Raw genomic sequence first — 18,122 nt, forward strand, 5'->3', positions numbered from 1 at the left:
ATAAAAATAATAAAATTGATCATGCTTATATTACCTTTAAACAGAGCCACGAGTTTTGCAGCACACTTTGTACATGAAGATGGATACCACAGTAAACATTAAACTTCTACCTGCTAAACACCAGCGTGTTAGCATTTTCAGTGCAAGAATGCTATCATGCTGATGTGAATAGGCTATTTGGCCTAAGTGAAACCTGACAGAGCCACTAGAATAGCTTTTTAATGTTTACTTATCAATTTTTGAAACGCTAATAATGACACAAACTGTCCACTTAATGTTTTACCTGTCAGCCCAATTGATCATTCATTTCTCCTTTAAGTCTCTGTGAGCTTGGAAATAAATAATGTATATGTTGTACCAGCCAAAGAGGGCTGAACAGATGTGAAGATCTTAGCACGACTGAGTTTCAGTAAATAGATAATAATTTAAATGTCTGTGAAAGTCTTCACAAAGACCACCCCCACCTTTTTGCACCATTTAATAGAAACACCCAACTCTCTTTAAATTAGAAGGGCCTACAAAGCCTGATAAGTCATAAAATAGCACAAGAACAGGATGACAGGAAATGTGCTTTTGAAACCAGACACTACCATCACATCACCACATCCATGTTGTAGCACTCTCTGAAAAAAACAGTGAAGAGACAAGATGTTGCGTTTGTGGATTATTCTGATATTTGTTCATCAGGGACGTAAGTGCTTTCTTCCTCTCTTCAATTTATTTGGGTGTTTGGCAGAAAATGAAGTTGATTTTTTTGTTTTTGGCAGTTTTGTTTAGTGTAGTAAAATAATTACTGCCACTTTCCTCTTTACAGTTGGCATGAAATGGAACACATTTAGGCCATATTTAATATTTGTAGCTGTAGCTTTATGAATTAAAGTGAATATGAATGCATGTAATCCATGTTTTCTTAGGTTAGGTTAGGTTAGGTAGTTACTTTATTAATCCCCGAGGGGAATTTTTTTCGCTACAGCAGCATACAGAAGCAATAAGATAATACTAGAATAATAGAAAAGCAATAAAATAGCAGTAAAATAGCAGTAAAAAATATAAAATATAAAATGCACAGTATATACAGTACAGTACAGTACAGTATATACTGTATAATATATAATAATATAATTCTTCTGTTTCTATTTCATTATTATACGATATTGTGATTATTATGTTTTACCAATTATAAATTATTCATTGTCTTTTAATTCAGACTCGCTGATCTCAGTGACCACAGGTCAGCTTGGTGAACCTGTGACCTTCACATGTCTTGTCCAGGATTCGGATACCAGCTTTTCACGAGTTAAGTGGTACAAACAGAGTATTGGTGACACGCTAACATTAATTACGACAATGATGAAAACTACTGCAAATCCTACATTAGCACAAGGGTTTTCTTCCAATCGATTTAGTGCAAACTGTACCTCAGACACAACCACTCTGACCATTTTGACGTTGATCCAAGAAGATGAAGCACTGTATCACTGTGCTGTCTCTACCTGGAACAATGAGTATTGGAGTGGGACCTACTTGTCTTTAAAAGGTATCTTTATTTTACTAATATTTTACACCTTCAATCCCTTTTATTTGTATTTTCTTATGTAAATTAAATGAAACGTATGACCCCATCAATCAACAATCTTACTAAGGGGTGGGTTTGCATTTTCATTTACTTTCATTTATAAATGTTAACTCTTATTGTTTTTGTTTTTTTGTGTCAGGGACCAGCTTTGGGTTGTCTGGTATTTTACAGGACATAATTCCGCTTCTGCCGTGTGCTGTCTTGGCTATAAGTGTGGTTGTTATTGCCTTCCTCATTTATGTCATCAAGAAAAACAAATGTCATTGTTTCAACGGTAATTGAATTTAATATAATTATATAATTTATTTTTAAGCTAATGCTAATTTTATTCATTTTGCAGTACATCTATGAAATTTAAGATGGTGTACCTGGATATATTTTTCTAAATAGAATTTATTTTATTTGGCAGCTTCTGTTTCCATGCAAGAAAATGTTGCAAAAAGGAATTCAAAGGTAAAATTAAATTATGAAAACAATTATGATGCGTGTTGAATTTAATGTGACCATGTGATTAAAGTCCAAACTGGATAATTCTGTTCTTTTTTTCTTTATTTAATCAACAGTAAAAACCGAACAATGCTGCTAAGGAAAGATGAATGAGGGAAGACCCAACTGCAGTTTCATAAACTTAACTCTATACTCTGTCGGTATAATAAATATGTTAAAAGTTCTAAATGTCACTTTTTCTCTTATTGTTAATTTATTCAGTATTTACATTAAACCTTAAACTGGGCCAGAAGTCTTCAGGTTCTCCAAAATGTGTTTTTTCTTAATATCAACAAATTTAACAGTTTAAACTTGTTCACAAAATGAGCAAAGAATTGTCAAAGAAACACACTAAAACTGGCAGAGTTCAATGCAATGTTATATGTAATATCACAGGGACAATACAACAAGTCAAGGGCTGTACCAAGGAAGAGCACTGCAAAACGGTATCAAAGGGGCTGTCATGTATACTCTCCTTTTGGTGGAGCTTATGCTTTTCTTTATGCTTATAATTTATTGAAATGATCCATTACTTACAGATCTTCCCCTAATGTCCAACATACTACAACAGACTATTCAAACAATTGAACATTAATAATAGGAAGAATGGTTTTACACTGATTCAATAAAATGGGCCAATGTGATGTTCGGGATCCACAAATCCAGAATCTGTTGCTGTACTTCGCCTGTGTTGTTGAACTGACATTCAGTTTCTTGAGAAAATCAGGATTGCAATCACAATCACGCAGAGGGCCAATAGTATCCCAAGCACGATGACAATTGGGTCCCATACTTGTCCTGAGATTAGAAAGAATTACAAAGCAAACATTCTATTTTTTACTCATCAATGACTTGTATAACTGACAGACTGCAGTTGCTATAGATTATTAAATGTGATATGATTAAAAATAAGATTTTGAATATCTTGTTTTAAAAAACTGTCATTTCACTTAATAGAATTTTAAGCATCTATCTTGGAGAGTCAATAAATAGTTTGTAATAATCATAATAAACATTAAGATTTTATTGCAAGAAAGATTACATCTTATTTTCTGCTTTGTAAGTAATAAATGAAGTGAAGTAAAAATATTTTGCACTGTTCTGGCCACAAGATTGCATGGAACGATTAAATCAATACACAATACAATTATCAGGGATAAACCTGAGTTTTGTTTGTATCGCTCTTTCCACTTAGGGTTCTTGGTATAATGACACAATTCACTAATGTAACAGCTTGGATTTTTGATTGTGTGCATATTTCTATCTAGACAAAGATAAAATTGTTGCTGCAAATAGAAAAATGGCACACAAAAAAAAAATATAAAAAAATGAATAAACAATGTTAATCATTCATTATTTAAATACAATGATAAAACTGCAATTATTTTAATAAAACTGTTAATACATACTTATTTCCACTTTAGTTCCTTCACCAAACAGGATCTCTCCACATGTGTCCACAGCACAGTAGTAGGTCCCAGCATCAGAAGAGTCTCTTATGGTTTTGGACAGACGGTAAACGCATCTCCTTTCCTTTTGTTCATAACTGCTGATATTGTCGGTGTAAATGATTCCTGGAAGGGATTGGAATCGGGCTTTGAACCAGTGCACACTGCATGCACCTGGACACTGATCTGTGTTTTCTTGGTTCTTGGAGAGAAATGAACACTGCAGAGTCACTGGCTCGCCCAGCCAGACCGACTCCACATCTGGACTTTGTTTCACGTAGACAGATTTCCGCACATTTTTACAATCTGATTCACAAAAATAACATGAAAAGAAATTAACTATAGTTCTTTGGGTATTCACACAGTTATAGAAAACACAGTAAAATGAATATTCTTTACCTTTCACAGCCAAGAGTGTGCCATTAATAAAAGCTCATTTGTATGCCGATCCTGCTTGACAGAAATATGTTCCTTCATCTTCTTTGCTTATGTTTCTTATGGTAAGAGAATGCATTTTACCCACTTTTGTGACATCAAATCTTGGGTTGTCAAATTGTTCTGCGAGGTTTAATTTGGCAAAAATTCCCATGGCAACTGTTTGGACCACGTATCCAAAATACAGCCTGTACCAGTAGAACAAGCTTGTTCCATCCTCAATGACTGTACATGTCACAGTAAAAGTATCACCAAGTTCAGCCACAGTCAAAGAGACCTGTTGAGGAACCTTCTGAGTTTGCATCAGACCTAAAGAAAAGAGAGAAACAAAAAGAGTAATTACATGCAATATAAAATCTACCATGACTTACCAAATATTTTTTGTTCTGTCATGTTAATTAAAAAACTTGGCTCATTAAATACAGCATAATAGCGGCACTTACACACTGTTCCAAGAAGAATCAAAGCAGCCAGTGTTCTGAGCATCGCGATACAGCTCACTTCTCACTTCTCTGTGTACATTTTTTACAACGCAGACATCATCCTGATTGGCTTAAACACAGACACTGCACTTGCAGTACCTCTAAATCTATCATAACCATCATGGCTCCAATGAGTCAATGATAGATTTTCTGGACAATAAGGTTCCTGAATTAAATGGTCATAGTAACAAAAAGCCCAGTGTTGTTAATTCACTCCTTACATACCAATGCAGCGATGGAGATGTTAACGCACACTCTGGGCTGAGCAAAAAGCTGCACTGTGAACCTCAGCTCACCCCCTCTTCCTCCACCTCGAGCACAAAGTGGCTGAGCAGTCCTGACGTCTTTCAAAGAAAAATTGACAATGCGTCTGATCTGTTCTGTTTTTATCTTATTGACTTGCATGAAGTAGGAAGTGTTCTTGGTGCGTGTTGTGATATGCATGAGCCGCATGTTCATGTTACTGAAACGGACCGGAGGAGATCAAAAACGAACAGACACTTAGTTCGGATGCCTGCTTCCTTTTCGTGGTTGTAAACAGAAGTTTATGCTCTAATTCCCAAAGGGAAAGTAAAGATATGGCAAGAGAGAGAGAGAGAGAGAGAGAGATAGAGAGAGAGAGAGAGAGAGTTTTTTCCAGGAGCCCTGCACCACACTGCCATGTGTGCGTGCATGTTAAATGTTTAGCAGTATGGTTTGTGCACACCGGAGAACAGGGCTCCTGAAAAGCCACTGTGTAATTTGAACCCTGAAAGGCTTGTTGACATCTGACATTTAGGACTGGAGTTCTGTTGACTCCTGTTCCACTGCTACTGCTTCTTTTAAAGCCGATCGTACCATGCACATGTTGTCTCTGCTTTATCATGCTTGGATATGGTAGGAATTCATAATAAAAAAAAAATCTTCTGGCAGAGAGTGTTTAAAATTGTCATCATTAAATGTGAGTTGGGGTGGTGGAGAGCAATTGTGTTGTTATGAGTGAGAACCTTGTTCATTTTCAAAAGGCTGTGAGTGAGCATATTGACATGTTGCAGAACCAGTGCCATCAAGCCGCAGTTCAGGTTATTTGCACCCTGACCCTGGGGGATAAATTCATTCATTCATGCGAATATAAAAAAACAACAACCTGGTTGTGCTGAGGCATGTCTCTGCCTGTGACCTATTATGCTGTTTACCTAGAAAAGTTGATTGCGTAGGAGGTGCAAGAAGGAAGGTGCTGCATGAGACAACTAGTTTTGGTTTGACCAGGGTACTTGTTCGTTTTACTTGTACTATACAGTGGTGTGAAAAAGTGTTTGCCCCCTTCCTGATTTCTTTTGCATGTCTGTCACACTTAAATGTTTCAGATCAAACAAATTTAAATATTAGTCAAAGATAACACAAAATGCAGTTTTTAAATGAAGGTTTTTATTATTAAGGGAGAAAAAAAAAATCCAAACCCACATGACCCTGTGTGAAAAAGTGTTTGCCCCCTAAACCTAATAACTGGTTGGGTCACCCTTAGCAGCAACAACTGCAATCAAGTGTTTGCGATAACTTGCAATGAGTCTTTTACAGCGCTGTGGAGGCATTTTGGCCCACTCATCTTTGCAGAGTTGTTGGAATTCAGCCACATTGGATGGTTTTTGAGTACGAACCACCTTTTTAAGGTCATGCCACAGCATCTCAATAGGATTCAGGTCAGGACTTTGACTAGGCCACTCCAAAGTCTTCATTTTGTTTTTCTTCAGCCATTCAGAGGTGGACTTGCTGGTGTGTTTTGGATCATTGTCCTGCTGCAGAACCCAAGTTGGCTTCAGCTTGAGGTCACGAACAGATGGCTGGACATTCTCCTTCAGGATTTTTTGGGAGACAGTAGAATTCATGGTTCCATTTATCACAGCAAGTCTTCCAGGTCCTGAAGCAGCAAAACAGCCCCAGACCATCACACTACCACCACCATATTTTACTGTTGGTATGATGTTCTTTTTCTGAAATGCGGTGTTACTTTTACGCCAGATGTAATGGGACACACACCTTCCAGAAAGTTAAACTTTTGTCTCGTCAGTCCACAGAGTATTTTCCCAAAAGTCTTGGGGATCATCAAGATGTTTTCTGGCAAAAATGAGACGAGCCTTCATGTTCTTTTTGCTCAGCGGTGGTTTTGGTCTTGGAACTCTGCCATGCAGGTCATTTTTGCCCCGTCTCTTTCTTATGGTGGAGTCATGAACACTGACCTTAACTGAGGCAAGTGAGGCCTGCAGTTCTTTGGATGTTGCTGTGGGGTCTTTTGTGACCTCTCAGATGAGTCGTCGCTGCTCTCTTGGGGTAATTTTGGTCGGCCGGCCACTCCTGGGAAGGTTCACCACTGTTCCATGTTTTCTCCATTTGTGGATAATGGCTCTCACTAGTGATGTTACGAGGTGTGCCGACGCTTCGAAGCGTGTGTCGAGTAATGGAGGGGGCGTTTCCTCGAAGCGTGTGTCGAGGCTTGCTTCATTTAGGGGAGGAGCCAAAAATGATGACGTCCGAAGCCTCGCTGCCCGGCTGTACCACGTGACTGCTTCGGGAAGTGGTTCAGATTTTGCCGGGAGGTTTGACGGCAATATAAACCCCTCAGGCTCCGTTCAAAATGTGGGTTGTTGGTGGAGAGTTGAGGTCAGTTGAGAGTTTGGATAGTTTGGAGAGTTTAGAGAGAGAGAGAGAGAGAGAGAGAGAGAGAGAGAGATAGTTTGGAGATTTAAGAGAGAGAAAGAGAGAGATAGTTTGGAGATTTAAAAGAGAGAAAGAGAGAGATAGTTTGGATAGCGTTTATATAGTTTGGAGAGTTTAGAGAGAGAGAGAGATAGTTTGGAGATTTAGGAGAGAGAAAGAGAGATAGTTTGGATAGCGTTTATATAGTTTGGAGAGTTTAGAGAGAGAGAGATAGTTTGGAGAAGTTAGAGAGAGAGAGATAGTTTGGAGATTTAGGAGAGAGAAAGAGAGAGATAGTTTGGATAGCGCTTATATAGTTTGGAGAGTTTAGAGAGAGAGAGATAGTTTGGAGATTTAGGAGAGTGAGGAGAGAAGGATAGGTGATAAGATGGAGCCAGCTGGGAAGAGGAGGATTTCCCCTGTGTGGGAACACTTTGATTTGATAACTCCTAATAAGGTAAGCTAAATCTAACTCTATTTCAGACACATTAGGTTTGCTTATCAAGAACTGTATTTTTCACAGTTTCTTATTTTATTCAAAGGTGAGTTGGGGTACAATAATAACACCTCATCCATGCTGAAGCGTTACCGTGCCTTGCATGAGAATAAGGAGGAAACTGGAGCTTCACCCAGCCAAGGTAAGTCATTACAATATTACAAATGCACCATCACAATTTTTCCCTGTTCACTTTTGTTTATTGTGCAAATAAAGACAGGTAACAGACACTGTATTTATTCTCTTTTAACCAGCCACCAGAAAACCAGAGCTGGATGAAGCCCTCGTCTCCATGATAGTGAAGGACACACAGCCCTTCAGTATTGTGGATGATGTTGGATTCAGGGCGTTTGTGTCCAAACTGGATCCTAATTATGTTCTCCCTACAAGGCAGGTATGTATGGGTGCATGCATGAAACAAATGAGTACTTTATTGTGTCTCACAGTTCAGCACTATATATTTTTTCCTTTAGGCTCTGAAGGCCATGGTGGAGGCCAAGTATGAGTCAGCTAAGGAGAAGGCTAAGGCTAAAGTGGAAAAGATGGCTGCTGTTAGCCTTACTTCTGACATGTGGACATCCACAAAACCAAAAACTGTTGAGAAACTGTTATTTCTGAATAAAAATGAATAAAATGTCCCCTGTCCTGTACATCATTGTCCAAGTTACACAAGCATATTCAGTCCCCTCTTCCTAGTTCCACAAGCACTTCCACTGTCCTCTGCCTGCTTAAGCCCATGCCATTTTCCTAAAGTGACAGAAAAACATTATTACACAACCTGCCATATCATATGATACTACCATTTTGGGAAAATTTACACACACAGAATACATTCAAAAAATATTTTATTATGCACATATATGATAATTTATGTACAGAAATTATTTGGTCATACATTTTTGTAATTCAGTCATTCCCAACAGCCATAACAGACACAAAAATTCAATGCATCACATGTGGTTCAGATACAGCTGCCTGTCATTATACACTTGGCCAGTAGGTGGTTTCGTGTGCCCATGAAGCTTCGAGTAATGAACCCTTTCTCGAACCAATTGGCTGAAGTGGTTCGATGCCTCATGAGGCTTCATCTCACCATCACTAGCTCTCACTGTGGTTCGCTGGAGTCCCAAAGCTTTAGAAATGGCTTTATAACCTTTTCCAGACTGATAGATCTCAGTTACTTTCTTTCTCATTTGTTCCTGAATTTCTTTGGATCTCGGCATGATGTCTAGCTTTTGAGGATCTTTTGGTCTACTTCACTTTGTCAGGCAGGTCCTATTTAAGTGATTTCTTGATTGAGAGCAGGTGTGGCAGTAATCAGGCCTGGGTGTGGCTAGAGAAATTGAACTCAGGTGTGATAAACCACAGTTAAGTTATGTTTTAACAGGAGGGGCCAAACACTTTTTCACACAGGGCCATGTGGGTTCGGATTTTTTTTCTCCCTTAATAATAAAAACCTTCATTTAAAAACTGCATTTTGTGTTTACTTGTTATCTTTGACTAATATTTAAATTTGTTTGATTATCTGAAACATTTAAGTGTGACAGACATGCAAAAAAAATTGGAAATCAGGAAGGGGACAAACACTTTTTCACACCACTGTATACATGCTCATTTGTAGCATCAAAAGATCACAGAGATCTGGTTACACTGTCCAGTTTTGGTTGAGGACCCTCTGTGAGCCTGACTGACTACTTCCTACAGGAAATAAAAGAGAAGTGAATCAGTAACAGTGCAGCAGTATAGTCCAATTACTTTTTTTGTATATATGGAGAAACCCACAATGACATAGAATTTACATTAATCAAAGGACAGGAACATATTTTCAAATACATTTGTACAAATCCTAAAACACAAAATCACACTTTTCTCAATTCTAATGATCTAGAAATATGGTACATTCATTGTGCGTCACACTGCAAACGGAAGAGACAAGAGTTGACTTTTACGTGTCAGATCTACTACTCGGTGAAAATGTGGTTTACACTGTTTCATCTTCCCAGCAGGGACATCGTATGCCTCAGAGAACAAATTTAACAAAGATCAGTCCCCTCTTCATTTAGTCTTTGAACTGCATGTTTTACTCTTGATAACAATATGTGAAGCATGAAGATCCTCAAAGTAATTCAAAAAGGACTTTTATATATTTTAATGTTTTTGCAGCATTAGATTTTAACATGAATATATTTTTTAATTGGTTGACCTGCACCGGATAAACATGAAGCAGGTCAGACTGTGAGAGGGAGGATCACAGCTCTAACTCCTGCCTTTGATATGAAAGCCTTGGCTGGTCTAAAGACAAAAATGCAAGTAAGAATAACAGGAAGAATACAGCTTTCATATCACACTCTATCTTGACAGCTTAGCCACAACCATGCTTAACTTTCTTTGCATCTTTGTTTCTCAGAAGTGATTGTGTATGTATGTGCTTACACATACATACGGTTGTTTCTTCCCCTTGTGCTCAGGCCCTTTATAATTATTTCCACAGTATTCTGCAGATAGGGATGGACAGAAGACCCCCATTTGCAATTGTTATGTCTTGATGAGTTAAGGGAGTTACTGTATAAGTGGGTAACCTTAAATTGTGAGATGTTATTTTATCCAACCCAGGGAAACTCAAGTAATCAACATCCATTTCAGCCATGTTAGTCCCATTGTTTTCGTAAATAATGAAAAAAACATGCAACAGACAAAAATGCATTTAAAAAAAAAAAAAGTCTTTAACTCTTAACTCGTGTTTCAACATCTTGAAAGCTCTTACCGTCCTCACCCACTGCTATCTATCACAATCATCTATAGTAAAGCAGCAATGACTGTGGGCGAGCTGTCATTGATGATGTGGAGCTTCTGAATTCGTCGCGGCTCCTCTGGATCACCCTTTTTTAATCCAATAACAATCTGTTTTTTTCATGTCACCTACACAAATAAATCAAATCAATTAAAATCCCTGTTAAGTGATTGGGAGCAATATAGATTTTGGACAGATATACATTTAAAACTTACTATTTTAGCTAGTCTACCAAAGAAGGTTTGTGATTAACCTTTTTTCGGTTCACTAGTTTTCTCTGCTGTTTGTTGACTCATCTGGGTTGTTTTTTTTTTTGCCAAAAGATGGCAGTGGTGTTAAGACTGCAGATGATGCACAGCTCTGTTCAGTTTTGAAATCTAACTATACACTACATGTGAAAAAAAAAAATCACAAAAACAGACGAGGGTAGGTTATGGGTATTGAACGTCACTGAATGCAACTAGAGAATCTCATGCCTGTCATGATTAAGGATTTAATCCAAATGAAATGCAAAATATTTTGAATAAAAATAGTTTGGCATGGGTTCAAATTCAGAGTCCGCCCAGAGGTACTCACTTTACTGTGATAGTCAACAAAACTCTGCCATATACCATCACAGAACACAACATCAGACTAAGGCAGGACTATTTTGTGTTTAGAACTAAGTTGAAGGCAAAGATGAATGCAGTGATGCTATATTTGACATAATTCATTATTTTTGTTTAATAGTTTAACTAATCATTCATTAAAGGTATGGTTATGCACAATGAGGGACAACATTTCCTCATCTCACACGACCGTCTTAAAGGTTTGGTTAAGTTTAGGCCCAAACATGCTTTGGGGAAATTCATGGTTTGTGTAAAAATAACTATAACTACTACTCAAAGTTAGGAAAACACCTTTTTTAATACAATTACTTAACTATTAAGGTTATGGGACATTCGTTGCTATGGTTACAATAATAACACCATAGATCAAGGTTTTAAAATGATCGTGGTCATGATTAAAAGCTCTGAATGTAGTGTTTGTTAATACTGAAGTTTGGTATATGCAAATCTATCTGTAAATTATTATTAGTTTCTTTTTAATCCTCATCTTTGGACAAGAGTGAAAGAAAGACCAACAGAAAGGCAGCCTGTGGTTTTGACAGTGAATTGATGTCTCAATATTTTTGCAACACAACTTATAACTTCCTGCAAATGTAGAAAGAAACATCAACAATAAAATCCTCTACTTTTGCAGACTCGTAATACTTTGTAAGATCATTTTTGTCGTCTAAACCACATCCATACACTTGATAGATGAGCTGTGGTGAGCCGTTTCTCCGCCCTTTGACCAACCACTGAAGCTGTTTTCTCAGAACAGACCTGACAATGGGCTTCAACAGGATATGCAATGAGGGTAAAGTTGCAAGAAAGGAAGAGCTACAAAAAGCCCCCAAAAAGCTAGTTACTAGGACTTTAGTGAGATAGTAATTTAGTCAGTTAATGTGACTGTTTGCTTTTAACAGTATTTATTCATTAAACTCCTGCCTTAATAAGCCCGAGTTGCACAAACATTTTTACATCAAAGTCACTGGCCATTCAGTTTCACATTGACGGGAAGATAAGCCCCGCTGAAATCACACCTTTGTTAAAAGGCCAACCACAACAATGCTCAACTTTCCGTGCATCATTTGTTTGTTAGTGCACAGACTGTGTGCACAAGCAGAAAAGTAGAAAGAGCAAAAGTAGTTGTTACTTCTTTCCATCCTTGCATATTTCTGTACGTGATTGTGGGTTGCTTTGTTGTTGTTGACGGAGTCTCAGACATTGTTGTGCAGAACACTACTTTGTGAGGTGCTCTTTCAATGGTGTTGAAAAAAGGGTTTGCTGTTTGTCCTAATGGTGGCCCAGGATTTCTTGTCACAAAAACCTCAACATTTGTGGTTACTGCAAGTAAAAAGTTTCCTTTTAAAGAAACCAAACTCCAAATTTCATAAATCGCCCATTGGTTCAATCGCTGTCTTTTGGTTATAACTTTGCTTCCTTTCTTCCTTTCATGTAAAGTTGTGACATGCCTCTTTGCTGCTGAATGTACAATGAATGTACACAGTGCAATACATGTCTGTTCTATTCTCTTCCTGCTTATGTGTTGGCAGACAGAGCGGGTGAGTCACCATTAATGATAAGGTGTACAGTATGTAGGTTAACTGGTCCTACATGTTTCTTCTCTATGTTTCTCAGTGACAAATGGCAAGCTAGATTTTTAGTCATGATTGCAGAATGGTTCCAGTGATGTGGAAGTTAGTTGGTATGTTGGTTCACCCATCACTTTGTTCCAAAGTTGATTTCAACAGCTACTTAAAGCATCGCTGTCATTTTGTACCGACATTAATGGTCTCCAGAAGATGAATCCTAACGAGACTGGTGATTCCCTAACTTTCCACTAACCGGTTGGCAGTTTTCAGTGAAATGTCTCAAAAACCGTAAAATGGACTGCCATGAAATTTGGTACCCTTGTTAATTTCCCCCTTGAGATGAATTGTAATAATCTTCCTGTACTGTAGTTTAAACTAAAGAAACCTTTCGAATGAGAAACCTCATTTGCAAACTCTGACAGGAGTAATATGTAAAACGTCCAATTTGAGTTATGCTAGCAAATTACAGCTCCAAACACCACTCTGCATCATTCGACTTAAGATACGGGAACTGATGAGCAATATGACACAATCATATGTAATTTGAATGTAATTGAAATGTTTAGTGAGGACTTTGATTCTCCTCGCATTTGGGTAAAAACTTTATATGTGTAAACAAATATCTGAGAGGAGTGGGAAGGCAAGTCACAAAATGAACTTTGTTACATTTCAATATAGCCTGAAACATCCGCGTTAACTGCTCAGTAGAAGTTCTGCATGTGCTGCCTTCATCTTGTGGACACAAAGTATTCCCTCTTGTATATTTGGTCTGACACTTGCATTAGTCTTACATATTTCTTTGTAATACAGATGACAACATCTACTATGTCAACTGTTACAAACCTCATACAAATAGTTGATTTACTCAACTCAAAATCTGCCCCCCAAAAAATCAAAAGGTCACAGAGAGACAACCGCACTAAACAAATAAATGACATTTCAGAGTTAAAAGATTGAGTAAAGGTGACTACGCTCAACACGTGTACTTCTTTACATGTTGCGTAATAACCAATCGGATACATTTGGAGGTTTTACCTTTCACGAATACTTCACTTCCTGAACTCACACAAAATACCAACAAGGTCTGTAACAAGTGCCAAACTCACGATGGTTGTTTTATGGATTACATTGTTTTTTGTTCACCAAGGATGTAAGTGCTATTTTGTCTCCAAAATCTTTCTCTGCCAAGAATTTAAATGCAAACTTGTTCATTTTACATCATAACTTTTCCTCACTGTTCACAATCTGTCTTTTCATGTATTGTATTGTTTCATTTAATACAGATACAATAATTCCCATAACCACAGTTCAAGTTGGCCAACCTGCAACCTTAATAGGTGCTCTGCCTAATTTGAGTGTGAGCCGCAGGGAAGTCCACTGGTACAAGCAGAGCTTCGGAGAAAGTCTGAAAGTAATAGTAACACTGAGGACGTTGACAGAGCCCAAGTATGCACCGGAGTTTTCCAACTCAAGATGGGAGGTTAAGATTGACAACAACTTTAGCAATCTGACGATTGTGAGGACAATTCCGGAGGATGAGGGAGTGTATCACTGTGCGACTACAGAGTGGCTGATGGACACTGATTGGAGTGGAACATATTTGGTGATAAAAGGTAAGCTGCTGATTTGCATATTTGAAAGAATCAAAAAGTGTTAGTTTCGCCAGCAAGCCTTTGGTTAATCCTTGTTTTGTTTAAATGTGCTATATAAATAAATCTGACTCGACCTTACTTTGGAATACTAATACTGTATATTATAACTCCATGTTTGTTGTTGCTTTGACAGTATTATTAATATTTAAGCATTGTATTAAAATTGTATGTTGTATTCTGAAATTCAATATGTGCTATTGTATCTTAACTCTTATAAAACTTTTAATGTCACGCAGGAAACAGTCAAAGAACATCAAACTACACCGTCACTCAGTGGCCGACAGCATCAGGTCCAGGCCGAGACTCAGCAACTCTCCAGTGTTCAATCCTCTCGGACAATGAGAACAAAATGTGTCCAGGAGATCACAGCGTGTTCTGGTTCAGAGCCGAGTCAGATGAGTCTCATCCAGACACCATCTACACTGACGGAAATAGAAATAATGAATGTGAGAAGAAATCTGATGCTCAGGAGAGCTGCGATTATCGCTTCTCTAAGAAAATCAGCTCCTCTGATGCTGGGACTTACTACTGTGCTGTGGCCACATGTGGAAGGATATTATTTAGAAAAGGAATGAAAAATGATCTCCAAGGTAACAGTGTCATTGGTCTATTTATGAAAACTTTGGAATTTTCAAGTGTCTGATTTTTCATGCTATATTCACAAGTAGTAATTTTACTTTTCCAATCATCTAACCACTGTCTATAGCTTTCATTGTTTCTTCCTTTTCATTCTGTTGTAGGATGCATGTTTTCACAGGAGGGCAGTACAGTTATTTTTCTGCTGTGTGCTGTCTTGGCTATAAGTCTGATTGTTATTGCTGTCCTCATTCACGCCATCAAGAAAAACAAGAGTGATTCTTGCAAAGGTAAAAGAAGTTACTCATATTTTATATAGACAATGAAATTGAAAGTACTGCATCCTCATGTATTGTTATCTACTGTATATATTTTGTTATCCAGCTGCTGTTGGCCTGCAGAAAAAACGGATTGGTCAGAAACATCAACAGGTAAAGCACATTCATTTTAAACTCATCAAAAAAAAGTCAATAAAGGTTTTGAAAATACTTATATTTGTTTTTTAATTTATTTTATCAGAAAGATGAGGACACATGGATTTATTCTGCTGTTGTCTTTACCATGATGAAAGCTGACAGAAATGCAGTCAAGGATGCAAAAGCAGCAGAGAGAGAGAAGATCTACACTGCTGTCAAGGCCTTGGGGTTGGATTAGACTGTTAACACGCTTCGCATGAATTCATATAAATAATCCAGTTAATATTTGTTTGTTTAGCGCTAAAGGGCTTCCTTAATGTTGCAGTACTGTACATATTATACTGTGTATTAGTTTTTAATTTCAAGTTTTGTTCTTGTGTTTAAATGTATTTAGACTGCATGCATCCTTTTCATTTAGAAATGATAAATAAAATTGACTTTTTGGTGCCAAGCTGTTGCTGCTGGTGTAATCTGTTTGTCTATCCAAACACTTAACAGAATACCAGAAATCCATTCAACAACATGAATTTGAATTGTGCGGGAGTTTACCTGGTTTGTAATCATGTAATCATGTAATCACCTTCACAATGTCACTGGGATTTAATAGGAATTTACTGATTGTAGATTTCTTGCAGTATTTTGCATGTATTTATATTTTATATTTTATATTTTTACTGCTATTTTATTGCTTTCTATTATTCTATTATTATCTTATTGCTTCCTGTATGCTGCTGTAGCGAAAATATTTCCCCTCGGGGATTAATAAAGTAACTGCCTAACCTAACCTAAATGGGATTATCTCTGCAAGCAAAGAATATAACATTCAACATATTAATTTTAACAATGAGGATGCTGTTACATTCTGAGGGAAAACAATTGTCCCAAACTACTCAACTGTGACAAGATGAGATTTGGGTTCTCCAACAGGACAATGCGCCCGCTCTCTGTCATCACTCATAACGATACAGTCGTTGCTCCGTACCACCTCCACTAACCGGATATTGCTCACTGCAACTTCTATCTCTTCCCCAGAAATTAGGACAGAAAAGTTGATGTGTGCTCTCTGCTGACGTTTCATGGCCATGGTGACATCACAAATGTGCACATACTACTGGTCACCTAAACATTAGTAGCTCAGGTACAGATATTGCCCAAGGGACATAACTTGAAATATTTACTCATGAAAGTTATAGCTTCCTCTTGCTTTGTGCTGTGACAGTGCTGTGCTGTGGTCTCATTCAACAGGATCAGATTTTCTTCACTACCTTTCTTACTGAGTAGTAAGAACATATAAACAAGGAACTGTTTGTGGTTAAAAGCTGTTTTCTTCCTGTCTTGGTCTTGCAATTTTTCTGTTTGTGCTAAGCCTTTAGTTTTGTTTCTGTCTCCCAACATAAAAAACAGAAGAAATATCCCAGAGAGAATCATATATATAATATTTAAAAGATGATATATTATGGGGAGAATTGTGGTTTCCAAATTGATATCGGAAGAAAACAGGACTTCTGTAAAAAAAAATACGTGTTCACCGTGTTCGCACGTACGTGTATGGGGGCCTGTTGCAGGCAAGAAGTGAAAGGAAATGTGACCAAAAAACACGCAGACAGTTGAGAGTTGTGGAGAACTCAGAGACGGTTTGAAAAAGTTTGTTGTGTCACTCTCGACTAATTTCGCTGGTTAGAATTTTGCGGAAATAACTTCAAAAAGTAAACTCAAAAAGGTGTTTCTATATCTATGTTTGTCATTAGTTTCCTGATGTGCAAATGACAAAGAAACAAAAGGCTTATACATAAAATACATGAGGCTCAACTGCTATATTGGCATCGAAGTCAAGAGCATGAAATTCTTTTCATGTAACACTGATAATGCTAGTAGCTCCAGAGGTTGTTTGACTGAGTGTCTCTTGTGAAAAAGATATTTTCAGCTGTGGTTTCAATTCTTTTTTTTTCTTTTCTTTGTGCGCATGAAGAGAAAAAGTGAGAGAGACAGAAGCCAACCGACTGTTTTTACCAACGAACCACAATTGTAGATACAACTGCAGATAGAAGCATGGCGAGTAAAACCACATCATTTGATGGAGCAAATATAATTCAAATTTTTCTTTATAAAATGTTTAACATGTATTTAGATTAATAAAAACCCTCAGTCTTTCTGGTCTCAGAGCACTTTGTAAAGGGCTTCTGCAGAGAGGAGCGCTATAAGAGCTTTCAGCAGACTAAATTTGGTTAAACTAATTGATTGTTTTTTTTAGGTTTTTAAAGGACAAATGATGTCAAGCGTTCTGGTGTTTTGAAATAACAGGCATCAACATCCATATGCATCTGTTATCATATAATAAGCAATATACATAGTTGGATTGTTTTTCATTTAAATTGAATGTAATTATGTTATTGATATATTTACAATGGATCTGGACAGACTGCAAGTACATCAATGTACCAAGTGGCGAACAGTGCAGCAGTGCAAGACGAGCTTTGTTAGATTAAAAATAGAGAGACAGGAAGCAAAGCCCCTCTGCAGTGACACCTTTACTTGAAAGCTCAACCACAACAATGTTGAAGTTTCCATGCATCATTTGTCTCAGTGGTGACTGTGAATCTGTTTTTTTTTTTGTCTGTGTTTTATGTGCAAGCAAGAAAATGCAGAGTACAAAGGACACAATGGATGAGAAAACCTTTTTGTTTTAAGTTCAATTTTACAGTCGTGACTTTTCCTGTGTCCTTCTTTATATCAATTGTGTGTGTTGTGTGGCCCGAGGCCTCACACAACACTGTTAGGCAGTCATTGATTTACTGTGAAGTAATCTCTATGGGTCAGAACTCAGACAACATTTGTACTATTAGGATACTTTTATGAGTGATTGTATTGGCAGAAATGGAACAAAACCAGTATCAGATCCAAACAAAATCAAC

At 37.4% G+C, this 18,122-nt stretch overlaps 1 protein-coding gene and 1 pseudogene across 1 annotated transcript; one reads left to right on the top strand and one right to left on the bottom strand.

Moving 5' to 3' along the window:
* Positions 1 to 2,483: 2,483 nt before the first annotated feature.
* LOC138211552 (uncharacterized) lies at positions 2,484 to 4,309 on the bottom strand (annotated as a pseudogene).
* Positions 4,310 to 11,760: 7,451 nt separating this feature from the next.
* On the top strand, positions 11,761 to 15,515 carry LOC138211553 (uncharacterized). The gene is made up of 7 exons (XM_069171509.1): positions 11,761 to 11,788; positions 12,528 to 12,536; positions 13,850 to 14,179; positions 14,455 to 14,808; positions 14,959 to 15,084; positions 15,179 to 15,225; positions 15,314 to 15,515. Exons 1-7 carry the CDS (start codon positions 11,761 to 11,763, stop codon positions 15,446 to 15,448), a joined length of 1,029 nt encoding a protein of 342 aa, XP_069027610.1. The 3' UTR covers positions 15,449 to 15,515.
* The last annotated feature ends 2,607 nt before the right edge of the window (positions 15,516 to 18,122 follow it).

This window comes from Embiotoca jacksoni, unplaced genomic scaffold (assembly GCF_022577435.1).
Source record: "Embiotoca jacksoni isolate LCO1_2020_lvr unplaced genomic scaffold, fEmbJac1.0.p SCAF_5, whole genome shotgun sequence".
In the NCBI taxonomy this organism is placed as follows: Eukaryota; Metazoa; Chordata; class Actinopteri; family Embiotocidae; genus Embiotoca; species Embiotoca jacksoni.

What these genes read in the sequence shown, in the direction of transcription:
- LOC138211553 (XM_069171509.1), top strand. Translation starts at nt 11,761, where the DNA reads ATGGGCTTCAACAGGATATGCAATGAGG. An exon ending in AATGAAAAATGATCTCCAAG is followed by an intron (nt 14,809 to 14,958) that starts GTAACAGTGTCA and finishes ATTCTGTTGTAG; the next exon opens with GATGCATGTTTTCACAGGAG. An exon ending in TTGGTCAGAAACATCAACAG is followed by an intron (nt 15,226 to 15,313) that starts GTAAAGCACATT and finishes TTATTTTATCAG; the next exon opens with AAAGATGAGGACACATGGAT.